This window comes from Rattus rattus, chromosome 10, assembly GCF_011064425.1.
Source record: "Rattus rattus isolate New Zealand chromosome 10, Rrattus_CSIRO_v1, whole genome shotgun sequence".
NCBI lineage: Eukaryota > Metazoa > Chordata > Mammalia > Rodentia > Muridae > Rattus > Rattus rattus.
The window spans coordinates 67,100,357-67,123,581 of record NC_046163.1 but is presented as its reverse complement, the minus strand read 5'-3'; the positions used below and the strand labels follow the sequence as shown (position 1 = coordinate 67,123,581).

The 23,225-nt window shown below is 45.2% G+C and overlaps 1 protein-coding gene across 2 annotated transcripts in view; it reads left to right on the top strand.

Annotated features, from left to right (window-relative positions):
- The first annotated feature begins 22,146 nt into the window (after window positions 1–22,146).
- The window catches only part of Kctd3 (potassium channel tetramerization domain containing 3), a 34,748-nt gene continuing 33,669 nt past the window's right edge, over window positions 22,147–23,225 (top strand). Inside the window, exon 1 of one of the 2 annotated variants that reach the window (XM_032914754.1) lies at window positions 22,147–22,483. In XM_032914754.1, the coding sequence (XP_032770645.1) occupies window positions 22,401–22,483 (83 nt within the window). In that variant the 5' untranslated portion in view covers window positions 22,147–22,400. The remainder of the gene's footprint in view (window positions 22,484–23,225) is intronic. The other variant, XM_032914752.1, reaches the window with a different exon arrangement.

The following is a 23,225-nucleotide window of genomic DNA, read 5'->3' as shown; positions in this document are numbered from 1 at the left end:
CCCCCCTCTCCCTCTTTCTCACTCTGTCTTGCAGATGTGTCATGGGAAAGCTTTTGCTATACCTGGTGTCCTTGCTTTGTATCCGTGCAGTCGATAACCAGGCCATGTGTGGTACTTGTATTATCAGAGGTTTGAGAACCCCACCACTATTTTCCACTGGGCTACACTGATTTCTATTTCTATAGATTTCCCAATTCTCTGTGCTCTTGCCCGCATTTGTGAGGTTTTGACGTGTGGAAGATAGTCATCGTAACTAGGACAAGCTCTCACTGTGACCATCTCTTTAATAATTAGTAACTTGAACTTTTTTTGCTTTTTGTCCCAGTTATTTATTTTTATTTCTACCTGACTTTAACTGTTTCATAAACACTTAAAAGTTGTACGTATTAATCAGGAGTCATGTGCTGTTATGTCATCATGACATGTGATGTTTAAATCAGGCTAAATATGACTTATGTCTTCAAAGGCTGACCACATCTTTATAGCAGGATCCTTCACGGTCTTCCCTTCCAGCTTTTTAAAATGCACGGTACGGTTACTGTTGTCACAGTCATCTCAGCATGCCTGAACCACTCACTGGTATTCCATGGAATGGCTAGTATTCTGTCACATAGCTAGTCTTCTATCCCATGACTAGTCTTCTATTTCTACTAGTCTTCTATGACTAGTTTTCTAGTCTTCTTCTATTACATGGCTAGTCTTCTATTACATGGCTAGTATTCTATCCCATGTCTAGTCTTCTACCACATGACTAGTCTTCTATCACATGACTAGTATTCTATTCTATGACTAGTCTTCTATCACATGGCTAGTCTTCTACCACATGACTAGTCTTCTACTCCATGACTAGTCTTCTATCCCATGGCTAGTAATCTATCACATGACTAGTATTCACATGACTAGTATTCTATCCCATGACTAGTCTAGTATTCTATCACATGACTAGTATCCCATTACTAGTCTTCTATCACATGGTAGTATTCTTCCCATGGCTAGTAATCTATCACATGACTAGTATTCTATCCCATGGCTAGTATTCTATCACATACATGTCAGGTATTTTATATGTTCTTTTACCATCTGTCTCTATTCAAGTCATCTGTCTGGTTTTAATCAAATTATTTGTGCTCTTTGTGGATTGCCTATTCGCTTGAGTTTTTAAACTTCTTTATTTCATTGACTCCCCTCTTACATGTATGTTTACCACAGCCCAAGAGCACTGGTACATGTGTCTCCATTGTTGAATCTTGTCACATTTATTTGGTAGATTACCTGTAAATCTCACCTTGATCTGTTGGTTAGTTAGCCACATTTTCCCACGGTTGCAAATTCTAGTTCCACCTTGCTGTGGTGAGGAAGCACTTGATATAAATTCAGTCAAAGTTGTCAGGACCCTCTGTGCCATTGAGAGCTTTCCCGATAGACTTGGGAATAGTTTCCTGCGTGTGCACTTGATGCCATTGTTATTTGAGGTGTAGTTTAAGGCTAAGTTTTTCCTACTGATTTTCTGTTTGGATGATGTGCGCATTGTTGAAAGTAGGGAACCGAAGCCCTCTGCTATTGTAGTACTCTGGGCTCTCTTCAGATCTATGGACATCGTTTGAATATTTAAGTGTCACAGTGCTGGACACAGATACAGTTACAGTTATTCTCTGTCTTTAGTGAAGGCAACCTTCATCATATAATGACTCTTTGTATCCCTTTTATCGTTTTTATGTAACAGTTGTTTTTATTGAATACAAATATAGTAGCTATTCTTATTTTCATTTTTAGTTTGTTTCTATTAAATAGATTTTTCTATGCCTGGCTTACATTTCCTTTAATGCTAGCTCTTTACCGGATAGCTGGAATACAGGAATACATGTGGCAGGTTTCTATTGTCAGTTCTTCAATAGAGATATGCACTCTGTAAAAGTTAACTTATATTATTGTTACAAGTTTGGCCCCTGACAAGATGAATGCAGTTAGAGATGGGAGAAAAAGACCCTTGAGTCAGAACAAGCTAACACTGTAAGTATTGAGGTTTAGATTTTGATCCTAAAAAGAGTCCTGGAGATTAGACTATTTTTCTGTATAATCATAAAGCATTTACTGGGCAGATGTCTTTTACACAAATATCTGAAGCATTGTGTGTGTGTATTGTGTATGAGTGTGTATATGTGTATATATGTGTGTGTATGTGTATGTCTGTCTATGTGTGTGTATGTTGTGCATCTGTATGTATATATGTGTATGTATGTGTGTATGTGTGTGCAATTTAGAGTCTTTTATTACCACAGCAGCAAAGAACGATTTGCTTCCGATAATGCTCCTAGGGATAAATGACATCAACTGTTAGTAATCCCAGCCCCTAAGAAATGGGTGCAGGAAATTTGGGAATTCAAGGCCATTCTTGTCATAGTGAGTTTGAGACAAGCCTAACTTACTTTAGACCATATCTCAAAGAAACAAAGAAATTTTTAAGTAAGTAATGAGCAAAGGAAATAAACTAAGCATGTGGACTTCTTAAGCAGAGAGTCAACAGAAGGATAGAAACAGTGTTCGCAGTTCCGTGTTGATTTAGGTATTCAGTGTACATGTATACATTGTATACATTCTTGTGGACTTCACCACCAATTATGAAAATACAGGGAAACAGATACCTTTAAAATATATTAGGAATATACAGGGCATAACTGGTTACTTATGAGACAACTTTGGGGACACTAAAGAGGCTGCATACAGAGTATTGTGACTAGTCAGCTGGGGAAAGAAAAAAAACAATTTCTTGTTACAGAGACAAAAGGAATCCTCCTTTTTCTCCAGAGTGTGCTGACCCCTGGCTATACAGATCCTGCAGCTAAACAGCTGTCCACACTGGCAGACCTAACTTGCTAGAAATCAAAGGAAGACTGCTGTGTGAACTGGGCACGCTCAGAAAGTATCCTGTGCACAGTGGAAGAAGGTGACTTGCTGGTGTTGGGATGAGAGAGAAGAGGAGAAAGCAATCCAAAGGACTGTGAACGAATATCACATGGACCTGATATCACAGTATAGCCTCCAACCCTGAGAATCAAAAGCGCAGTCCACGGTGGGTTTGGCCTCATCGTCTCAGCTTGCTTAGATCTTACAAGTGCCCATATATCGACTGGCCATTCACAAATGCTCTGAGCATGGGAGGTACAGTCACTGGGAGCTAGATCCTGTGGAAACTCAAATCACAGAAATAGCCCAAAACTCAGTCACTGGAATGATCAGAGATAGACAATAAATGTAAGCATATTTAATGTTTCTAAATTAAAACTATTTCAAGCACATAAGAAGATATCAAAATCAAACAAATGGATGTCAGAGAAGAGCTGATCTATAAATAAATAACATGACAGATAATGGCATGTGTTTGGGACAGGTGACTTTTTTCTTCTTCCAGAGGCTGGGTTCTTAATTACTAACATGTCAATAGCTTCCCATTCCAGAAGTCCACAATAATATCATCTCTAAATATATTTTACCCTCTTCCTTCACCTTAGGCTACTTGAATGTATGAAAAAGAGAAGCCTAAAATCAAGAGAGTAGCCTGAGAGTTCAAGACTACACCACAACCCCAAGAGGAAAGACATCAGCAGGTTTACCAGCATACACTCGTCTGTGTGTCCGTACGTTCATCTGTTCCCTCCTTGTCTTACGAATGTGTGCCTGCTGATGCATTTGGAGTTCCTTGAAAGGACACAGAATTAAGGGAGCAGGAATCATGGACTTGCCCTGCTGACAAGAATGTTGACCTTTGACAGTTGTCTTCTTCTGTCACGGTGGCCTGCTTAGAAGTCAAAATTCCATGAAACCCTTTTTTTGGAACTCCAATATTAATGAAAAATTCATGAACTCACATATTGCATAAGTCCAGCAGGGAAGTGTTAGCAATGCCTTCTATTTATTCCCCCCCATCTGCCTGCATGATTCACGATTCCCCTCTGCCCCTTCTTCACTGGTGAAATCTATACCAAGACACACTGGTGTTGATTATATAAGCCTTTCTGTACCTACTCATTGCAAAGTTAGAACCATAGACACGATGTGTAAGAAACCCTCCCTCCATCAAGTCACCAGCCAATGAAACTTACTCGTACCCATAGACCTCTAACCCAGCTTCTGTCCTAATGGTAATTCTACCTGAGAAGGAGCTGAAGACAGTTTTGTGTCACAAGTATGGATCTGTGCTGCCACCTACTGACTGGAGGCCAAAGGTGACTTAAAAAACAAACCAAAACAACCTTCTAGAACACTCAGGACAGTCTTCCCAAAAGTTATTTAGACACCAGCAGTGCTGAGATGGAGAAGCTATGCACTTAGCTCCCACATCATAGCCTGCCCCAAAAGTCACTATGCTGAGTAAGGAATCAAACACTAATCTAGGGGTAGCATTTGACTCAGATGCAAACGTGAGCCCCCCAAAAGCTGCACTTGAAACTGACAGCCAGGTCAGATATTGTGGAACGAGTAGATGTGGCTGATAATAAACGTGTGGTTATATTTGCTCTGCACTTAAACAGTCAAGAAAGGACGAAGGGTCAGAAACGGTGTCCCTTGATTCTGTCAGACTCCTAGCTTAGCTATATGGAAGGTGTTATGTTTCAGTGTGAGAGTTTCTGCTGTTTTCAGATGAGAGAAACAACAGGATATGCACATCTCTGGGTGTTACTCTGAGGACTGTATCAGTTAATATTTGCAGAGTTACAGGCAGTTGCGAGCCACCCAAACTAGGTGCTAGGAACCAGACTCTTGTTTTGGGGGGGAGGGGTTGTTTTGTTTTTGCTAAGACTAGGAAGCACTCTTAACCACTGGGCCATCTCTCCAGTCACAAAGGTTGTTCATTTTACATGAAGCACATCATGACTCACTGGAAGGGGTGTGATGGAATTGAACTGCTGTGAACATCTCATGGGTAGATATTACTGTAAAATTATAAAAAAGCTGTCTTTTACCCCCTCTAGACCCGGCACCACAGTGCCCCAAGATATCTGCTAGATACCTTACAAGAAACACACATCCCAACTCCGTGGTGACCCAGTGTCTCTGCTACCACACACTCTCCCACCCTCAATTCTCCACAAGAAAGAACACACAACACAATAACCTCTGATCCAATTGATAAGATATAATCGCCCACCTAAACATACAAAGCCCTGTACACATCTATCCCTTAAGAACATTTATAAAAACCTGTAAATACACAGAGTGGAATCAACGTCAGCCTCTATGTTCTCTCCACGGCTACTCTGCCAGTCTCCTCCAGTTTCCCGTCTCCTCCGCTTCCCTCGGACTTTTCTCCCACCCATCCATCCTTCTCATCCAATGACAGGCCTCGTTCTATCCTGTACCCGCCCTCACTTATATGACATCCTACAGGTAGACACTTCTGAGTGCATCTGAATGGAATGGATTCCAGCCATTGGCATATAATAGGACCTCGGTAAATACCGTGTGTTGGGTCCACCTGTCACCCTGCAGTTCTGTTCCTGGCTTGTGTCTCCTTGCTTCCTTTGATGTGGAAAATAGGGCAGTCTATCTTGGGAAGCAGAGTTAGCTGGCTGACATCTTGGAGAGCCACGTCAGCTGGCTGACATTCCTGAGACGGTGGGGAATGGTGGAGATCTTTTCAGAAGCTCCCTGAGTTTGGTACTTTCACTCCCAGGTCTTTCCTCAAACACGTTCACATTTTTCCGGGAGTAAAGTCAGCTCTGCCGTTTTCTGAATCTGGTGTTAACATTGCCAAGGGGATAGTTCTCTCTCTGGCTACTGAGAACTAGTATGTCATGTTTATGCAACTATAAATGATTGAGCTGCTGGGTAAGAAAACATGGTGAACTCCTCTAGCCTAGGATGTCCCTTGCCTTTCGACAAATCACCAGTTAATGAGAAATTTTGAAATGAAAACCTCTTGAGTGAGTGAAGAGCGCCTCTGTGTGGTTCTAGAAACCATACATGTTGATGCAGTATCACAGATAAAGACTCTCCCGGGAGACATCTAGGTCCTCTGGCTCTAGGGTCTCTCCATCTCCTTTCCCATGATGAAGCCGGCACCTCGCACATGCTAGGTAAATGTTGTACTACTGAGACACACCATCAGCTCCATGTCTGTGCAAGTGCAGAGGGCACCAGAGAGCAGTGAAAAGGATTCAGACAATAGTTTCTTTTTGATGACTTGTGGGCCAAGCAATGTCATGGTCTGTTTGCTAGCTGTGCTTACATGGATTTGGGCAATCTTCAGCTTTGCCTCCCTGTGACAGGCGTGATGCCAGGTTGCAGACCGACTTCCTGTGATCCACAGAAGGTTGGGGAGGCAGACGAAAGTAACCAGCCATCTGGCAATGCGACAGCACTCTCAGGAAGGGCAGAGATCCTCCTCGGAGGCAGCCAGGTCAGTTCTGAGAGTAAAGGACAATGAGCAAATGACCCAGTGAGGACCACTGAGAAAGAGGATCTCGGAAAAATTCAAGGGCCAGGCTAAGAAAGCTGTAGAAATTGGTAAGTGATTCTGAGCGATGTGTGGGGCAGGCCACTGACTTCTAGGGTCTGTTATATCTGTATTAACTTTGCATTTTCTTCTATGTAGCTTCACCGTGCCTTGACACTCAGAAACAAACTGGCTCTTTTCAACCGTGTCATTTTTAGACAACAGTAATTTGACTTTCAAAAGCATACATCATATCACTGTAGTGCAGACCACATAATGGCATACGCTTATTTTCCCGTGTAAGATGCATTCTGAATCTTACTCTACTGGGGAAATATCGCCGTGTTAAGAGGCAAACTCAAGAAGAAGACACGGGTGCGTAGAGAGGCACCAGTTTGCCTGATGATTTTGTGTCCTGCAACTTCACTGATGTAAATTTTTCTGATGGGATCTGTGTGGTCTTTAAGTAAACACTCATGGTATCAGCAATTAGAGGCACTGGTACTGCTTCCTTCCCAAGCTTTATAGTTTTCTCGCTTTATTTTCTTGAAGACTTTGAGTGTTAAATAGAGTAAGACTGAGAGGGTGGCAGTGGGTCTCGTTGCAGATGCTATGTAAAATGCTCTCCGCTTTTCTCACTTAGTATAATGCTGGCCGTGGTTTGTCATGCTTTAGCTGTTATTACACTGAGGTCGGTTCCACTGAACCCCAGTTTACTTGGTCTTTGATCATCGAGGTGTGTTGAGCTTTCTCACATGCCTTTTCTACAGCTATAGATGTGATCACGTGATTCCTGGTTTTACTGATTAGTGTGCATTGGACAACTTTGCTTTCCTATGATGAAACCAACTTGATCATAGATAGCGTTGGACTTCCATGTGTTCTTGAATTTATGCATCTTTTATTGACAATTTTTGTTTATTTGAGAATTTTTCTGTATTTGTTATAGAAATTGGTCAACTGTGTGTGTGTGTGAGTGTGTTTGTCTGTGTGAGTATGTGTGTTTGTATGTATGTATGAAGTGTATGTGTGAGTGTGTATGAGTGTGTAGTACGTGTTTGTGTGTATGTTTGTGTACTTGTGTTTGTATGTGTGTGTAAAGTGTGTGTGTTTGTGTGTGTATGTATGTGTGTGTGTGTGTGTGTGTGTGTTTGTGTGTGTGTGTGTGTGTGTGAGTGTGTGTGTGAGTGTATGTGTGTGTGTGTGATTGTGTGTGTATGTGTGTGAGTATGTGTATGTGTGAGTGTGTGAGTGTGAGTGTGAGTGTGTGTGTGTGTGTGTGTATGTGTGTGTCTTTGTCTGTCTTTATCTGATTTTGAACTCAGGGCAGTCCTGACCTTGTAAGAAGTTTGTTGATGTCCTGTGCCTTTCTCCATGAACCGTCATGCCCGAGCCTTTCCTTGTTAAGAAAACTTTAATTCCTATTTAGTTCTGTGGTTTCTCTTAAGTCTTTTTAAATTGTTCATATCTTATCATATTAAATTTGGTAATAATAAGCACTTAAAACTTTATTTCTTCTAGGTTTTTTCCAGTATGTTGATTATGTTCTGGAAGTATCGTGCATGGTGTTTTGGATCTTACCGAAGTCTACTTAACAACACCCCTTTGTGTATTTTATTTGGGTTCTTTCCTTTGTCTGTCTGTCTGTCTGCCTGCCTGCCTGCCTACCTGCTTAGTGTTCTGTTGCTCTGAAAAGACACCATGACCATGGTAACTCATCTTAAAGAAGGCATTGAGTCCATTGTCATCACATCAGGAGCACGGCAGCATGCAGACAGCATGGCGTTAGAACAGTAGCTGAGAGTTCTACATCCAGATTCCCAGGCGTCGAGAAGAGAAGTAGCCACGGGGCTCGGAATGAGCTTTATGAAACTTCAGAGCCCACCAACAGTGACACACTTCCTCCAACAAGGCCATACCTCCTAATCCTTTCAAATAGTACCACTGTCTGGTGACCAAGTCTTCAAATCTATGAGCCTGTTAGGGGTCATTGTTATATGGACTACCACATCATCCATCCATCTATCTATCTATCTATCTATCTATCTATCTATCTATCTATCTATCTATCACCTATCTATATATCATTATCTATATCTATCATCTACTATCTATCATTTATCTATCTATATCTATCTATCTATCTATCTATCTATCTATCCTCTATTTGTACATATATAGGTGTAGATTATAGTTTTAAATCTCTCTTACTCATTCTCCCCCCGACCCCCGTTCTTTTTCTCTTCCTGCCCCCTATCCTCCAGTTGGGAGTTGGCAATCCTTTTAACCTTTCCAGAACTCCACCTTCCCCTTTGGTTAGGTCTACAAGCTCTACTTTCCTTCCTGCTTCCTTTGTCCTTCATGACATCTCGCTGTCTACCAGGCTTGGGCTTGGCTTCTTGTTTTCCTAGAGCTTTGGGGCTCCTGTTTGAGACCACTGGTTTACTTTCATTTGAGCTCTCTAATATTTGAGAGAAGTGGGTTTAGTTATAAACTTTGTTCTCGACTGCCTTGGCTATGTGCCAGAGGTTCTGATAGGCAGTGACCTCACTCCCACTCAATTCTAGGAGTGTTTAAATGTCTCCTTAATTTCTTCAGTGACTCACCCACTGTTCATTCCAAAGTACATTGTCGATCAATCTCCCAGTATTTATATATTTGTGCATATGTGTGTTGGGAGTGGTAATCCTGGCTACTTCTATCCCATGTGGTTTGAAAAGTATATTCATGAGGCAACTTGGGCTCAGAAAGACCAAGGCTACACATTCTTTCTCATATGCGCATCCTAGCATCTAAGTTAGAAAGAGGAAAAGGAACCCACATGATGTAATGGTGAGAGGGAGAGTCCTGGGATGGGTGGGGTATATGTGGCCCAGGCATAGGAGATGGAGTTGGGGGAAAGGAATGGAAATGCCATCAAACCGTGCCCCTCTGTGATAACTAAAAATCCAGTTTAAAAAGTTAAAGGTAGATATGAAACAATTTTTGAAAGAATGCCACCATCTAGTGGTGAAGCAGAGAAATTCACTTAGACAAGATCATATTTTCTAAAAGTGTGGCCGTTTTACGGTTTCCTAGTTATATTTTCTCTCTGCGCTCAGTTTCCAGGCCTCCAAAAATTCATTCTCATATTTGGCCTGATTCCCAAAGAAGCAACTTCTCCAGGGCAAAGCAAGATGTGTATCTGTTAGACATTTGGAATGTTTTATCTCAGTTGATACTAATACTCTGGGCATGGCTCTCTTCCCTGTGTGTGTACTTCCCTGTGTGTACTTCCTTCTGTGTGTACTTGTGTGCACCTGAGTAGTTTGATGATGTCACAGACCCTGGAAGACTGGGCAGCCAGCATGAGCAGTCAGAGTCTGACAGCGTCTTACAGCTAGGTGTGGGCTCTCCATCTGCTGCCCTGGTTCCTTGCTGCATACTTTCCCTCACTCTCCCTTTCAGGGGGCTTGGTCTGATTTTCCTCTTAGGGGTCATTTGTACTTCAGTTCTTTACCTTAATGTAATGACCTGTGCCTTGGTGATCCTGTTCTTCATCTCTGTTCACCCAAGGTAGGGACCCATGGGACAACAAGGAAATACTGAGTCCAGTTGGAGGTAAATGATTTACCTAAGTCCAGCTCGGTGAACTTGTGACTCTTTTTTACATACAGAAACCTGCGTGAGAGGTTCCTTATAGAAGACAGAAGCTTGGGCGACTCTAAACAGGTGCACCACCAAAGAGTCCCAGCCAAACACGGGGCACCGTCTCCCAGAAGCTGCCTAAATGGCTTTCCCCATTCGGTCAACACCTCCACACTCCATTGCCTCCTGAGACTGCAGGTAGCTGGGAGGGATGCGTGGAAGGCCCCACGTGACCGAGGGGTTGTATCGAAAACTATTCAGCCCTGCTGAGAGCGCCTCATAACTCTATAAACTACTCGGCATCCAGACTCTTGAAGTTTGAACCAACAGCAGATGCTGAATCGTGCTGAACTGAACTTTCTTCTCGCCTCTTGCAGATCGACATCCTGTGGGCTCCGGGGTTCCCAGAGATAGTCATAAGCGCCCCTGTAATATATAACCTAAGCTTCAGGGCGGTTCCGAAACTGCTATTGAAGTCACCTCCCCACACTCACACCTATAAGGTTTTAGCCACTGAGTGCGTGCTCACTGGAGGTTTCATCTGGGAGATATGGTATTTGTGAACAAACTACTCCAGGATAAAGTGAGTCTACCTCCTGTGTACATCTGAACACACACACACACACACACACACACACACACACACACACACACACACTGCAGGGGGTGGTGACTGCAGTCCCCACAGGAGAGCCAAGTTAAGATGTTGATGACACATTTCCTCATGGTCGATTCGCTTAGCTTATGCCTCATCCTCTTTTACCTCACATAACAGCTGCCTATCGAGAGACTCACCTTCCTTCCTCTTACCATCCTTTTCTAAACCCCGTTTCCCACCATGTGAACAGTAGCCCTGCCATTCCTGCATTCAAAGAGACACTGATAGTGACCAGCGCCTATAATATTAAACCGCAGTGTCAGATTGGCAGCCGAGGCCCTGGGCACTACGTACGCCTCCTGCCTCTTTTTGTTTCTCTCTGTTCTTTTTCCTCAGCTTGCTCTTCCCATTGGAGTGACAGCCATCCCTTCTCCTCAGCTCCCCAACCACACCATGGCCTCTCCCATGCATTTGATTTTATGCCCAAGCAACCTCTTTGGTAAAGCGGGCCTCCTTCTTCATCCTTAAAGAGAATACCCACTTAGAATTCCCCAGACAACACCCCGGGGTCTTCTGTATTTCCACGGCGCTCTGTCCATCCCAAATCACCTATGCAACAGGAGCAATCTATTCACTAGCAAAGCGCGGATCCCTTGGGCAGAGTCTCCCTTCCTGTCTTCAGACCTCTAAGCTTGGCTTCTGAAAATGAACGACACGACCATACGGGGCCATGAAACTGAAGGCGGAAGCCATGAGCCCTCTGGCCACATGGAAAAGTTCCTGAATGTGTAGTGCCGGAAATTCTATTCAAAGTCAAATGCATAACAAGCCAGGGCATGGGTGACAGTGCCCACATGTGTTGCTCTGTGTTACTTCACTGCGGCCTAGGTTCTGAATACATGCGCGCGCGCGCACACACACACACACACACACACACACACACATACACACACACACACACACTTTGCCCTGCACATGCAGTTGTGTGACACAGCAGCAAGGAATGCTGCCTGGAACATGCTGACTCCGATCTGACACTCACATGTCGTGAGTTGCACGTTTTGTGCTGCCTCCCACGAAGTCTCCTCTCACAGAGACACAATGGTTTGATTTACAGAAAACATAGACTCTCAGTATTCCCCTGTCGTTCCTCAGTCTGTATCAGACCGGTAGGCCTTGGCATTTGACTGCGCTGGAGAGTTTGATCATGAACAGTAGCTTGTGTTGCTTTCTTGGGATTCATGAAAGACCATGAAACTGAATGTCGGCTTGGGGTTGCACCACGTTTCTCATGATTTCTTAGGCCCTAGATACACTTCTGTAGTGTTTAGTATGCACACCAGCCTTCTCAGCACGGACCACTGCGAAACCAAAACGCAGAACAACTCTGAGAAATACCAGAGAAGCCCCGCAGTATCTACGGTCAACTACTATTTACTTATTTATGTAAAACTCAGCAAAGACTTCCCAGTCATTTGCTTTTGCAAACGGCAAACATATTTACCAAAGAAATGCTTTATAACAAACGTCTTTTTTTCCCCTGATGATGAACCCTTTACTACAATAATGACATTTATAAGGCTTTTCCTCAGTATGGGCTATTTTACGTTTTTGAAGAGAACTGAGATTTCTGAAAGCTTTACCACACGGTGGGCGTCCGTAGGGTTTTTCACCAGAAGGAGTTATTTCGGGTTTTTGAAGTAATGAAGGATGGACACACGAGAAAGATTTCCACAGGACCTTTTTCTTGTATTAATTCTTCCATGACTTTCACAGGAACCGAAAGAACTCTGAGGTCTACAAAATGGTTTGGGTTCATTGTTGGTTTCTGCGTTGCCCTTTCTTTCATAGGTGTAAAATGACTTAGCAGAAAGACAGGGTTTTCTTTTTCCTTTTGTTCCTAGTGCTTTTCTCTCACAGGGGTTTCTTGATGTCTTCCAAATGAACTAGGACAGCCAAGGACGTGCCGTATGCGTCATAAGGTCAACTCACATGGCGGCTGTGTGTGTGCTTGAGTCCTTGTGGCGGAAGTCATCGTTGTCCAGGTCTGCTCACATTGCATCCTGCCATTTTCATCAGCTCAGCCTTTGTACCAGGGAAGATGTTTGTCAGATGCGGTGTCTTGGTAAAGATTTCTCCAGACTAACCACCTCCAGTTCTCTCACAACCTCTCACACATACCCGTTCTTTGACTTCTCCGAGGATTTGCGTGCTGGCCTTCCGTGCTCTGGTTTTCCCATTGGTTTCTGACACAAGCAAGTTTATTGAACATTCCCAGCACTGCATCTCTGTGTGGATGCTTCTGAGAAGAATCCAGCAAAGCCCACTCTTCCTCAAAAACAACTAAATCCTCATTTGCACGGAGAGGCATCCCATAATTCCCAGGTGCTTGCTAAGCAGTTTCCTATCTTTCATGCAGATAGAGCAGGTGTTGAAGACAGTCACAGCCTGGTCTCTTTAGCAGCATCAACTGTACAGGTTCCTCTGATAGCTCACCAGAGGAGTTCACCCAGGAAGACCTTTGAGGCCTTCAACACCCTCTTTAGGCCTCCTAGGGCAGCTTCCAGGCTCACCTGAGCTCTTCTCATAATTTGCCACGGCTTTCCATACAGAGCAGCACCTCAGCCCTAGAGTTTAGGAGGTAGCATGGCGGCCAAGAAAAATCGATAATAAATTTCTAACAAGATCTTTTAAACTTTTATAGGTTGTTGTTGTTGTTGGGATGTAACTGTGTGGTGCACAGAGAGCAGTTGGTGGAACTGGTTCTCTTCCCACCTTTATCTGGGCTCTAGGATGCAAACTCAGGTCACAAGGCTTATATAGCAAATACCCTAACCCATTGGGCCATCTCCCTCATCCTCCTTATGACTTATTATTGGTAAGTGCTTTTACTTGTAAGCTGCTTCATAGATGTATATGCCCAAGGCCTTACAAATTTTCTTGGGCCAAGATCAGGCCAAGAATGGAAGGTGTTTAAGAAGCTCTGCCTCTCGTGTGCTCTATGGATGGCATAAGTTCAGTCAGTCCAGGTTAGTGGGGGCTTGGCCTTGGCCTCTAGGGTAACAGCGCATAAATGAAAGACATACCTTGTCTTACTCTGGGTTCCTATTCCTACACAAACATCATGACCAAGAAGCAAGTTGGGGAGGAAGGGGTTTATTCAGCTTACACTTCCGCATTGCTGTTCATCACCAAAGGAAGTCAGGATGGGAACTCAAGCAGGTCAGGAAGCAGGAGCTGATGCAGAGGCCATGGAGGGATGTTACTTACTGGCTTGCTTCCCCTGGCTTGCTCAGCTTGCTCTCTTATAGAACTGAAGACCACCAGCCCAGGGATGGCACCACCCACAATGGACTGGGTCCTCCCCACTTGATCACTAACTGAGAAAAATGCCTTACAGCTGGGTCTCTTGGAGGCCTTTCCTCATCAGAGGCTCCTTTCCCTGGGATAACTCCAGCTTGTGTGAAGTTGACACACAAAACCAGCCAGCGCACAGCTGCCTGCAGTAAGGGTTTGCCTTAGTTGTTTCCCCTCACCCTTTTGTTTTGGTTCTCTTGTTTCTGTGCTTCTCTCGGCTTTGGGTTCTGGACTTTTGAACATTTCTTTTTTGCAGGTTAGTTCTTCTGGATGACCTCCCACTTGCCCACTGCTTCACTATCCTCCACCCTCCGATTCCCATGAGTGGCAGGTACCGTGTGGGACTTAGACGTCCAGGGTCAGCGGTTCTCTGACCAGTGCAGATGGACTCGCTTCACCTCAGGACTGTTGCAGAACCGGTTCCCGTGTACCCTGGCACCTGGCAGTTGATAGTTCCGGCTCCAACAGGCCACTGGAACTAGTGTAATTTATCTCAGATTAGTATCTCTCTCTCTGCTAGCCGAGAACTTTCTGGTTCTAGCTACCGGTAAAATCAGGGTTCTAGAAGTCCAGCAGGGCTGGCCTATCACGGCTCCCCGCCAAGGACTCTGCCCACACTCCCAGCAACTGTCCTCTGATAGCTTCTAACTACTGGTAAAACCAAGACTTAACAAACTATAACGCAACAATCAGATTTACAAGTTCAATACTCAATCCACAATGCACCCACACAATAAACTTACAACCAGTCGATAAGGATATAAACCGCCCACCTAGATAAGATAAATTTGCCTACAGAAATCCATCCCAGCTACCTTGGCAATTCAAGACCACCCACATCTGGGTCATCCTTCACCATCTCCATCTTGATTCTTCTTTTCTTCTCCTTCTCTCTCCCCTTACCAAAGCTTTGTCCCTGTCTTATTGTTTTACTGTCCAGTCATGGCCTTGACCTAACTCATCTGCCTTCACCTGCATAATGACATCAGCCTACGCAGGACACATAGGCTGATGGGAGGGAATGGTTTCCTTCATCCATTCCAGTCTCACAGAGTGAGCTAGGGAGATGTGAATGAAAGAATGGTGGTGGTGGTGGGGGCGGGGGCAGGGGGATTCACACTTTTTGTGCTCCCAAATGCCATGACCACCTCAGAAGCTTACTTACCTCAGTAGAAGAGAGGAAGTCTGCCTTTCTGTGCCCCCACTGAGAAAGAAAACAACTCCATTGCAGTCATCTCTGTCAACCATGTGGCATAGGAAGGGCACAGTGGGGAGAGAGACAGAGGGGATGGAGAGAGAGCTTGACCCTGTGTGACCTCCTTTTGGTCTAAAGCAGAAAAGGCTGCTTCCCAGTTCTGCCCTGACCTTTAAAGGAAAAACATCTCCATTGCAGGACGGGGAACAATGCGGACACTGTCGGGGTGCCGCTGTTTGTGTAGCCAAAGGAACACAGAGAGACTCTGTTGAGTGTTCTGCCTCTTAGACTTTTGAATCAATACTCACTGTCTCCTTCCTATGACTAATTGGATCAACGGCGGGAAGGCGTTCTTCTCTCTGGACAGAAAATTCTCATATTGACACCTGGCTTATTTCTTTTCCCCCGTAAAAGTAGAAATTTTAACTTATTTCTAACCTAGTGTTTCCCTAGATGGCCCAGGGTGGGACCCATCACCTACCATAGACCTGATGATGGTGCTCAACTACTAAAGAAACTACAGATCAATAAGGCTCCCAGGAGATAGACCCTAACCCTGGGATCATAACCAAAACCACACTTTAACTCTGCTTTCACAGAAGAGCTAAGGACCCAAGATGATAATGTTCCCATCTGAATGAGGGAAAGGTGAATAGTAATTTTACTTTTGTAGAAAGGTAAGTTTTAAAACTTAGGCGTATGTGTCTGAATCTGGGCGTGTGTGCTCACGGAAACCAAAAAAGGGTCTTGGATCCCCTGGCACGGGAGTTTCAGGTGGCAGGGAGCTGCCTGATGTGGGTGCTGGTCACTTGACCAGGGTCCTCTGTAAGATCAGTGAGCCATGTCTCGGGCCCCTAACAGTTTTATTCCCGAGTCCACAAGAGCCTAGGCTACAGAGGAACCAGGAAAGCCGACTGCAGGAATGGCAGCCCCTCCCTCCGCAGGAAGATTGACCAATGCATGGTTTCACTTTGGTAGCGCAAAGGGTGGACCTTCAAATAAGCAGCCATGGAGGAAGCAGTTGAGGTGCAAACCAAGGCTGAGCATGGGCAAAGAGGACAACTCACAGTTGTTGGGAACTTGAGAGGTGAGAGGTCTCACCAGCCACAAGTCCTTTCCCATGAGCCTCTAGCAATGGCTTTAATACATACGGTGGTATGAAGGATCATCTTGGCTGTCATCTTGACTGACCTGTCAGCTTGACTGGACCTGGAATCAACTAAAATGTAGGGCACTGTAAGTGGATTTTAATAAACTCTATCAGTTATTCAGTTATTAATAAGAGCCACCAGCTCCCCAATAATCAAGGCAGAGTCCTATAGGTTTTTTTTAAATCAGCTTTAGCACGATTACTGGGTGAAATATCCCTAAACTATTGTCCTATACTATAGACTATTAATTCCCCAACTGCATTTCTCAAGTACTTGCTGTACGAGTCTCACTCAGGTTATTTTTGCTGCATTGGCCTCTGGGTCTACTTCTCCTGGCTTCACACTCATGACCCATCTCTTCTCATGGTGGTCTCCTTCTTCCTCCTTATCCTCTTAGTTCCTACCTGTGATCTGCAAGCCAGTAACTGAAGTCCCTCCTACCTCTATTCTCCTCCATAATTGGCTGTGGCCACCTTTATTTAACCAATAGCTTTAAATTTGGGAGCAAGGTTTACACAACAAAGACCGGTGTCTGTGGAAATTCCCTCCTCTGGGGGAAACCAGATGTTGGGGGCCAGTATTTAGCATTTGAATACACAGTAGCACCAGACCAACCCCCAAGAAGGCACTGGACACCCCTGCGAAGAGCTTTCTGGATCAAAGCATTCTAAGTAGGAAGGCCCATCCTGTTTGTGAACGGTTCCTTCTGGTGACAGCCCAGGTAAAAAGATTCGGAAGAAAGAGACTTTGTTCTCCTCCTGTTCTGTTACGCTCTGGTGAGCTCAGAGATCCTGCTGCTGTTGCTGAATTCCTTCACTAAAGTATTTGGTTTTCCAACACAGACTGAGACTCTAGGAATCCTCTAGGTCTCCAAGTCAAGGATCCGATGAGACATTCAGCCTTACTAAATGCTGGACCGCTACAGTTTAAGGCAGCCATTGTTGGACTATCTAAATCATACTGTGTAAGCCAAAATAAATCTTTTGCTAGCCTAACCTTCTTTTGCTCGTGGTATTTTATCTCAGCACCAGAAAAATATAACTAATACATGGGGCAAAGTAGAAGACGAGAGCATCCTCTTGGGTAGTGTTCTCTGGAAAGGAACCAGAACCCGCCCCCTTGCTTCCAGCCCCACCCCTCCAGGGGTGTGTCAAAAGACTTTAGATTCTAGAGGATGCAAATGACCTTTGCCCTTCTAAGGGCTCAGGAGGCTGGCCGCAGGAAGTTTTCCAGTTTTCTACGTCGTGTTTGTTTTTATCTACACCTTCCAGTGAAATCCCAGGCTTATAACTTTCAAAATGAAGGCAAGCTGTAGGAACAGCAGTTCTCTTCCCCCAAAGCAGATCACAGAATCCTCCCAGCCACCTGCAAGCTGGTCTGCAAGCTGGCTGGCTGTCAGGAGCTTCCTAATCTGCTTATCTCCCTATTCCAGAAAGGTCTGCTCCACACCCTGGAGGAAAGAACGTTCTGTGTGGAGACTAAGAGGAACCTGAAACACTCCCACCTATTAGCCTTGCATGGCACCTTTTAATTCAATCTCACTCAAATCTTCTTGCCAATGCTTGAGCAGTGCGTATGCAGTAAAATCCTCATACAACGCAGTGGACCATGTTCTGAGAACTTCCCTGTAGTGGAGCACATAGAGACTGTTGGGAGGCACTGGGAGCCCTCTTGGAGGAAGTGCCCCGCCTCTTCCTGTGCCTCATATGCCATTTCCTTGGCATCCTTGGTAGCCAGTGAGCATATTACCAATTGTGTCAATCAGCCTTCCGTTGCTATGGCAAATACATGTGATGGTTGACTTGTAAAGAGAGAGGTTTCATCGCCAGGAATGGAAGAGAAGGAGGGGCTTAGGGTCCACCAGTCTTCCTCCAGGATATCCTGCCAGGAATTTTAAATATCGACCATTGGGCTCCGCCTTTCAAAATTTATACCGCCTACCCATATTGCCAAGGTTGAAACTAAAGCCTTTAATCTATGGGGCTGACGGAGGCATTCAGGAGCAACCTATACCACCACAGTCAAGACAGTCAAATCCAAGGAAGCAGCATTTGTGGGAACCCATTCACAGCTCATTAGTCAGTGTGTTAATTGGTTTTTGCATCATTGTAACCTAGATAGTTGACAGAAACAACTGAAGGGAAGACAAGGCTTGTTTGGGTGCATATCTTAGTCCACCATGGTGGAGAAGCCATGTTGAAACATTTCCATCCCTAGTTCAGGAACACAGGGTGGAGGCTCTTCACATTATAGTGGACCAAGAGGCAGAGAGCAAGGGCCAGTCCTATGCCTAGTGACCTACTTTTGCTGGGAACTTCCCAGACAGCACTGGGGGACAGCACATCGGAAAAGGAGCTTGTGAGAGACGTGTCACACTCATGCATAATGACACCTGCGAGTTGATGTTTACCCAGGTGCTACCGCTGAACGTGAAGTGTGGTTCTGTCTGCAAGCCGGGAGTATTTCAGAGCGCAGTGAACCACGATGGCTTCCGGTTATCACTTGAATGGCTAAGATACTTGATGAAAGAAAGGTCATCTCTGTTGAGGAGGGATAGAATGTATGTAACTTAAACTGTTTGGTGCACCAATTATTGCCTTAATCTCTGTCATAACGGAGCTGAATGGTGGGCACTTATCGCACAGGGAGGAGAATACCATGAGGATGAAAACCACTACTGCACACCACTCCGTACGTTTGGGGGGGGGGTATTTTTATTCTAAGCTAGTCTGCTAAGTGAATCTTCACTTTTAGAAATATCAAAAGAAAGAAGAAAGGGGGAATAGTTGGAGAGATGATTTAGCATTCAAGAGCACTCATTGATCCAGATTCAATTCCAGGGTCCACATGGTGACTCACAACCAATTGTAATTCTAGTTCCAGTCAATAGGCACCCTCTGCTGGCCTCTGTAGGCACTAGCACTGAACACATATAGTGCGCGCGCACACGCGCACACACACACACACACACACACACACACATACACACACACACGTGGGCAATTCACTCATACACATAAGATACTGCACACACATAGTGCACACACACATACATGTAGGCAATTTGTCCATACACATAAGATATTGCATGCATATAGTATGCATACATACATGTAGGCAATTCAGCCATACACTTAAGCTACTGCACACACATAGTGCACCTACACACATGTAGGCAACGTGCTGACTTGCGCTGACTTGGCTGAGGCCTGGTTGCTTCTCCTAGGCTGTGCCACCACTACTGCTGTCATGACACCTCTGAACTGGACTGCTGGTGCATCTGCGAAGCGTTTGTGAGTAGATCGAGCTGCCGCTGTGACTCCTGTGAGCTGAACTGCCGATTTCCTGACAACACAAATGGAATTTGCTCCAAAGAACCTTTCTAAACAGGTCCACTTCCCCCATATCCGAATAACCTTTCTTTTCCACTACCTCTGAGGGGTGGTGGGCTAGAAGGGAGGTTAAAATGTTTAAGAACCATCATTAAAAGTAGGCTTTGAAAAATTAAAGTTTATAGACCGCTATTTCTTTCCAGTAGGAGATTAAACCACAGTGTCAATGCCCCCATCTGCTCCTCCCTTTCTGTTTCTAGTTCTGAATATTGAAAGCCATCTCTCCACACAGACAGCCCTCCCCATATTTCTTTTTCAATTGAAGTCAGTGTCCTGGCTGGTTTTGTGTCAACTTGACACTGGCTACAGTCACCTGAGAGGAGGAGCTCTCAACTGAGAAAATAGCTCTAAAAGGTCAGGCTTTTAGGTAGGTCTACAGAGCATTTTCTGCATTAGTGATCGATGGGGTGAGGGCAGCCCATTGTGGGTGGTGCCACCCCTGGGCTGGTGGTCCTGGGTTCTGTGAGAAAGCAGGATGAGCGAGCCAGGAAGCAGCCCTCCTCTGTGGCCTCTGCACCAGCTCCTGCCTCCAGGTTCCTGTCCTGGCTTCCTTCAGTGCTGAGCTGTGCTATAGAAATGTAATCCAAACCAGTCCTTTCCTCCTCAACTTGCTTTTGGTCATTGTGTTTCAGCAATAGTTACCCTGACTACAATAGGCAGCCTTCTTTCCCACCATGGGAAGGTGGATAAGCTACACACACACACACACACACACACACACACACACACACGTCTACCTATATATACACACATACACACACATATATATACACACAAATACATACACACATATACACACATTTATATATACACACACATATACGTATATACGTTCACCTATATATACACACGCATACACACACACACGTCTACCTATATATACACACATACACACACATATATATACACACATATATGTACACCTATATATGCACATATACATACACACATATACACACATTTATATATATATACACACACATATACGTTCACCTATATATACACACGCATACACATGTCTAGTAGCTTATCCTGCCCTTCCACATCTACTCCAGAGCACTGTCCCTCTTCAGCATCACAGCATGGTTCTTTGTGAATTTCATACATGGATACATTCACCCCTTTCCCTAGCCTGCTGGGTAATTTTGAACAAGTTTTGGGGGTGATTATAAACCTCAACTTTCTCTTTTTTTGAAGAGAGTGGTAGAGTGTTCTGCATGGGTGAAGTTCTGGACTCAATCCCCAAGTACCTCCAGTAAAACTGTGTGAAAAAACTATAAGCCACTCACATGGTTTGCTCACAATGAGCCAGAGTTTAGCTGTTTTTCAGTCTTAGCACCATTGGCTAGGGTAAATAATCTCTTCTATCTCTCTGTTTGTCTTTGTCTCTCTCCCCCTCCTTCCCTCCCTCGTCTCCTTCCTCACCTCATACTCTCTCTCCCTCCCTCCCACCCCCTTTTCCTTTCCCTTCTCTTTTTGAGACAGGGTGTCTATATCTCAGGCTGACCTCAAATTCTATATAGTTGAGAAGGTCTCTAGTCCCTTCCCTATTCTCTTTCCTTGGTTCCCCCACCCTTGAAATGGTGGGATTACAGGATACCACATCTGGTACAGCTGTCCTTTTCAAAAATCAAATCTGGAAAAAGTGTATCATTTCAGTGGCATATTTGGCAGCAAAATTAAGCAATGTTTAATGAAAGTAAAATGTTTTTTAATCCTCTTATAGTCCATCAGTTTTAAATTTTATGAGAAAACTATTGGACATTTAATGCTTACTGTTTAGCTTGATGAATTAAATAACCTTTGAAATATGGTGGGCTGTCTTTGTTAGCTGACCTACATCATATTGCCATAGTACTCTTTAAAGTGTGGTTTAGAGGCTGGGCATTTAGGTCAGTGATGCCTAGCAAGCATAAGGCCTCATATTCTATCCCCAGGAGAATACACACACACACACACACACACACACACACACACACGAATGAAATCGTTAAGGTTTGGTGCTCCACTGCATAATGCTGAGTGAAAAAAGAGAACAATCAGTAAACAAATAAAAGCGAGTGTATGTACATTCTAGAAACTCGTTGCTGGGCATTGCATACCCCAGCAGTCCTTTTGCCTTTTCCTGCCCTGAACAGTAGTGGCGTGAAAGTTATGCAGTTTACAGGTAATAGCCTGTAAGGTGTTCACTTTCTTTTCATTGAGTGTAAACACGTGTATTTAGGCATCAGTCTGAACAACTGCGAAGTTTTCTTTCTTTAGGGAATCTGTGTGCTGGTGAACAGGCAAGAGGCAAATCCCAAGAAGGGCATCAGTGGCAGCCCCGCCCATTGTCAGGAGCTCCTCCCTCTCACCCGCCCTGTCTACTCCCACTCCGTAAGCGTGAAGCGCCAGCGGTGCGGTTTGGTTTTTTGTCCCTCTCCGCGACCCGTCCTCCAGACAGTTGTGGCGGCCGCCATGGAGGCGAGTGGGCCCTGAGGAGAGGCCGGGCTGGGCCGGCGGCCTGCAGCCACGAGAGGCGGAGGCCGCGAGCACTCAGCGGGGGAGGCAGGCTCCAGCCCGGACGCTGCGAGAGGCTCGGCGTTCCGAGTGCGCTCTGGCCGCCGAGCCGCCGCTCCTGGCTCCAGCCTCGTCTCCGACCGCAGACATGGCGGGCGGGCACTGCGGCAGCTTCGCCGCGGCGGCGGCCAGCAGCGGGGAGATCGTGCAGCTGAATGTTGGGGGGACCAGGTGAGCCCGCGTCCACGCGGGGACAGTGGGTGGGACGACCGCTGCTGCAGGAGTGACATGTGCAAGCCCAGGTGATAAAGGTGCTGCATCCGGGGCGGCGTCTGCACGGCCAGGTGGCGTACGGGCTGCAGGGCAGGGTGGCGTCTGCACGGCCGGGTAGGGTACCCGCGACAGGCAGGGACAGTTTTGCATGATCCAAGGATCCCTGTGCATTCTTCAGAGTCTGGTCCCAGATCGAGTGCAAAGACTGTTAAAATTCAGTCTTTATTCCTCTTGGTTCCTGTGGTGTCAGTCCACAGGAGCACAGTTGGCATGGTGGACGTCCCTGACCAAGTGACTGGGGCCTCCCGAGGCGTGCTGACACCGAGCTGTCAGCGTTCCAGCTAGTTGTAGTCTCCGGTGCTAAGGCTTGCACTGTTGCATAGGAAGGAGCGGGCCTCTCTCTTTCTGCAGGTTTACCTAGCTGTGGGCTTAGCTTCTGCAAGGGACAGGAGAGCGTCTTTGTACTCTGATACAGATGTCAGTGCGGGGAACGGGGTAGATCAACATCGTTGTTCATTTCCAGAGTTTCTCTCGGTGCACGGACAGGAAGGATTTTTTTCCACATGTAGAGGGGTGTGACTAAATACTGACCTGTGGGCAGCTTAGGTATCTGCAAGGAGAAAACCGGGTGAATCGTCTTCTTTGGACTCTTAGGCCTTCCACTCTCATTCTGTGCCTTTTATTACGTGTGTTGGCAAAG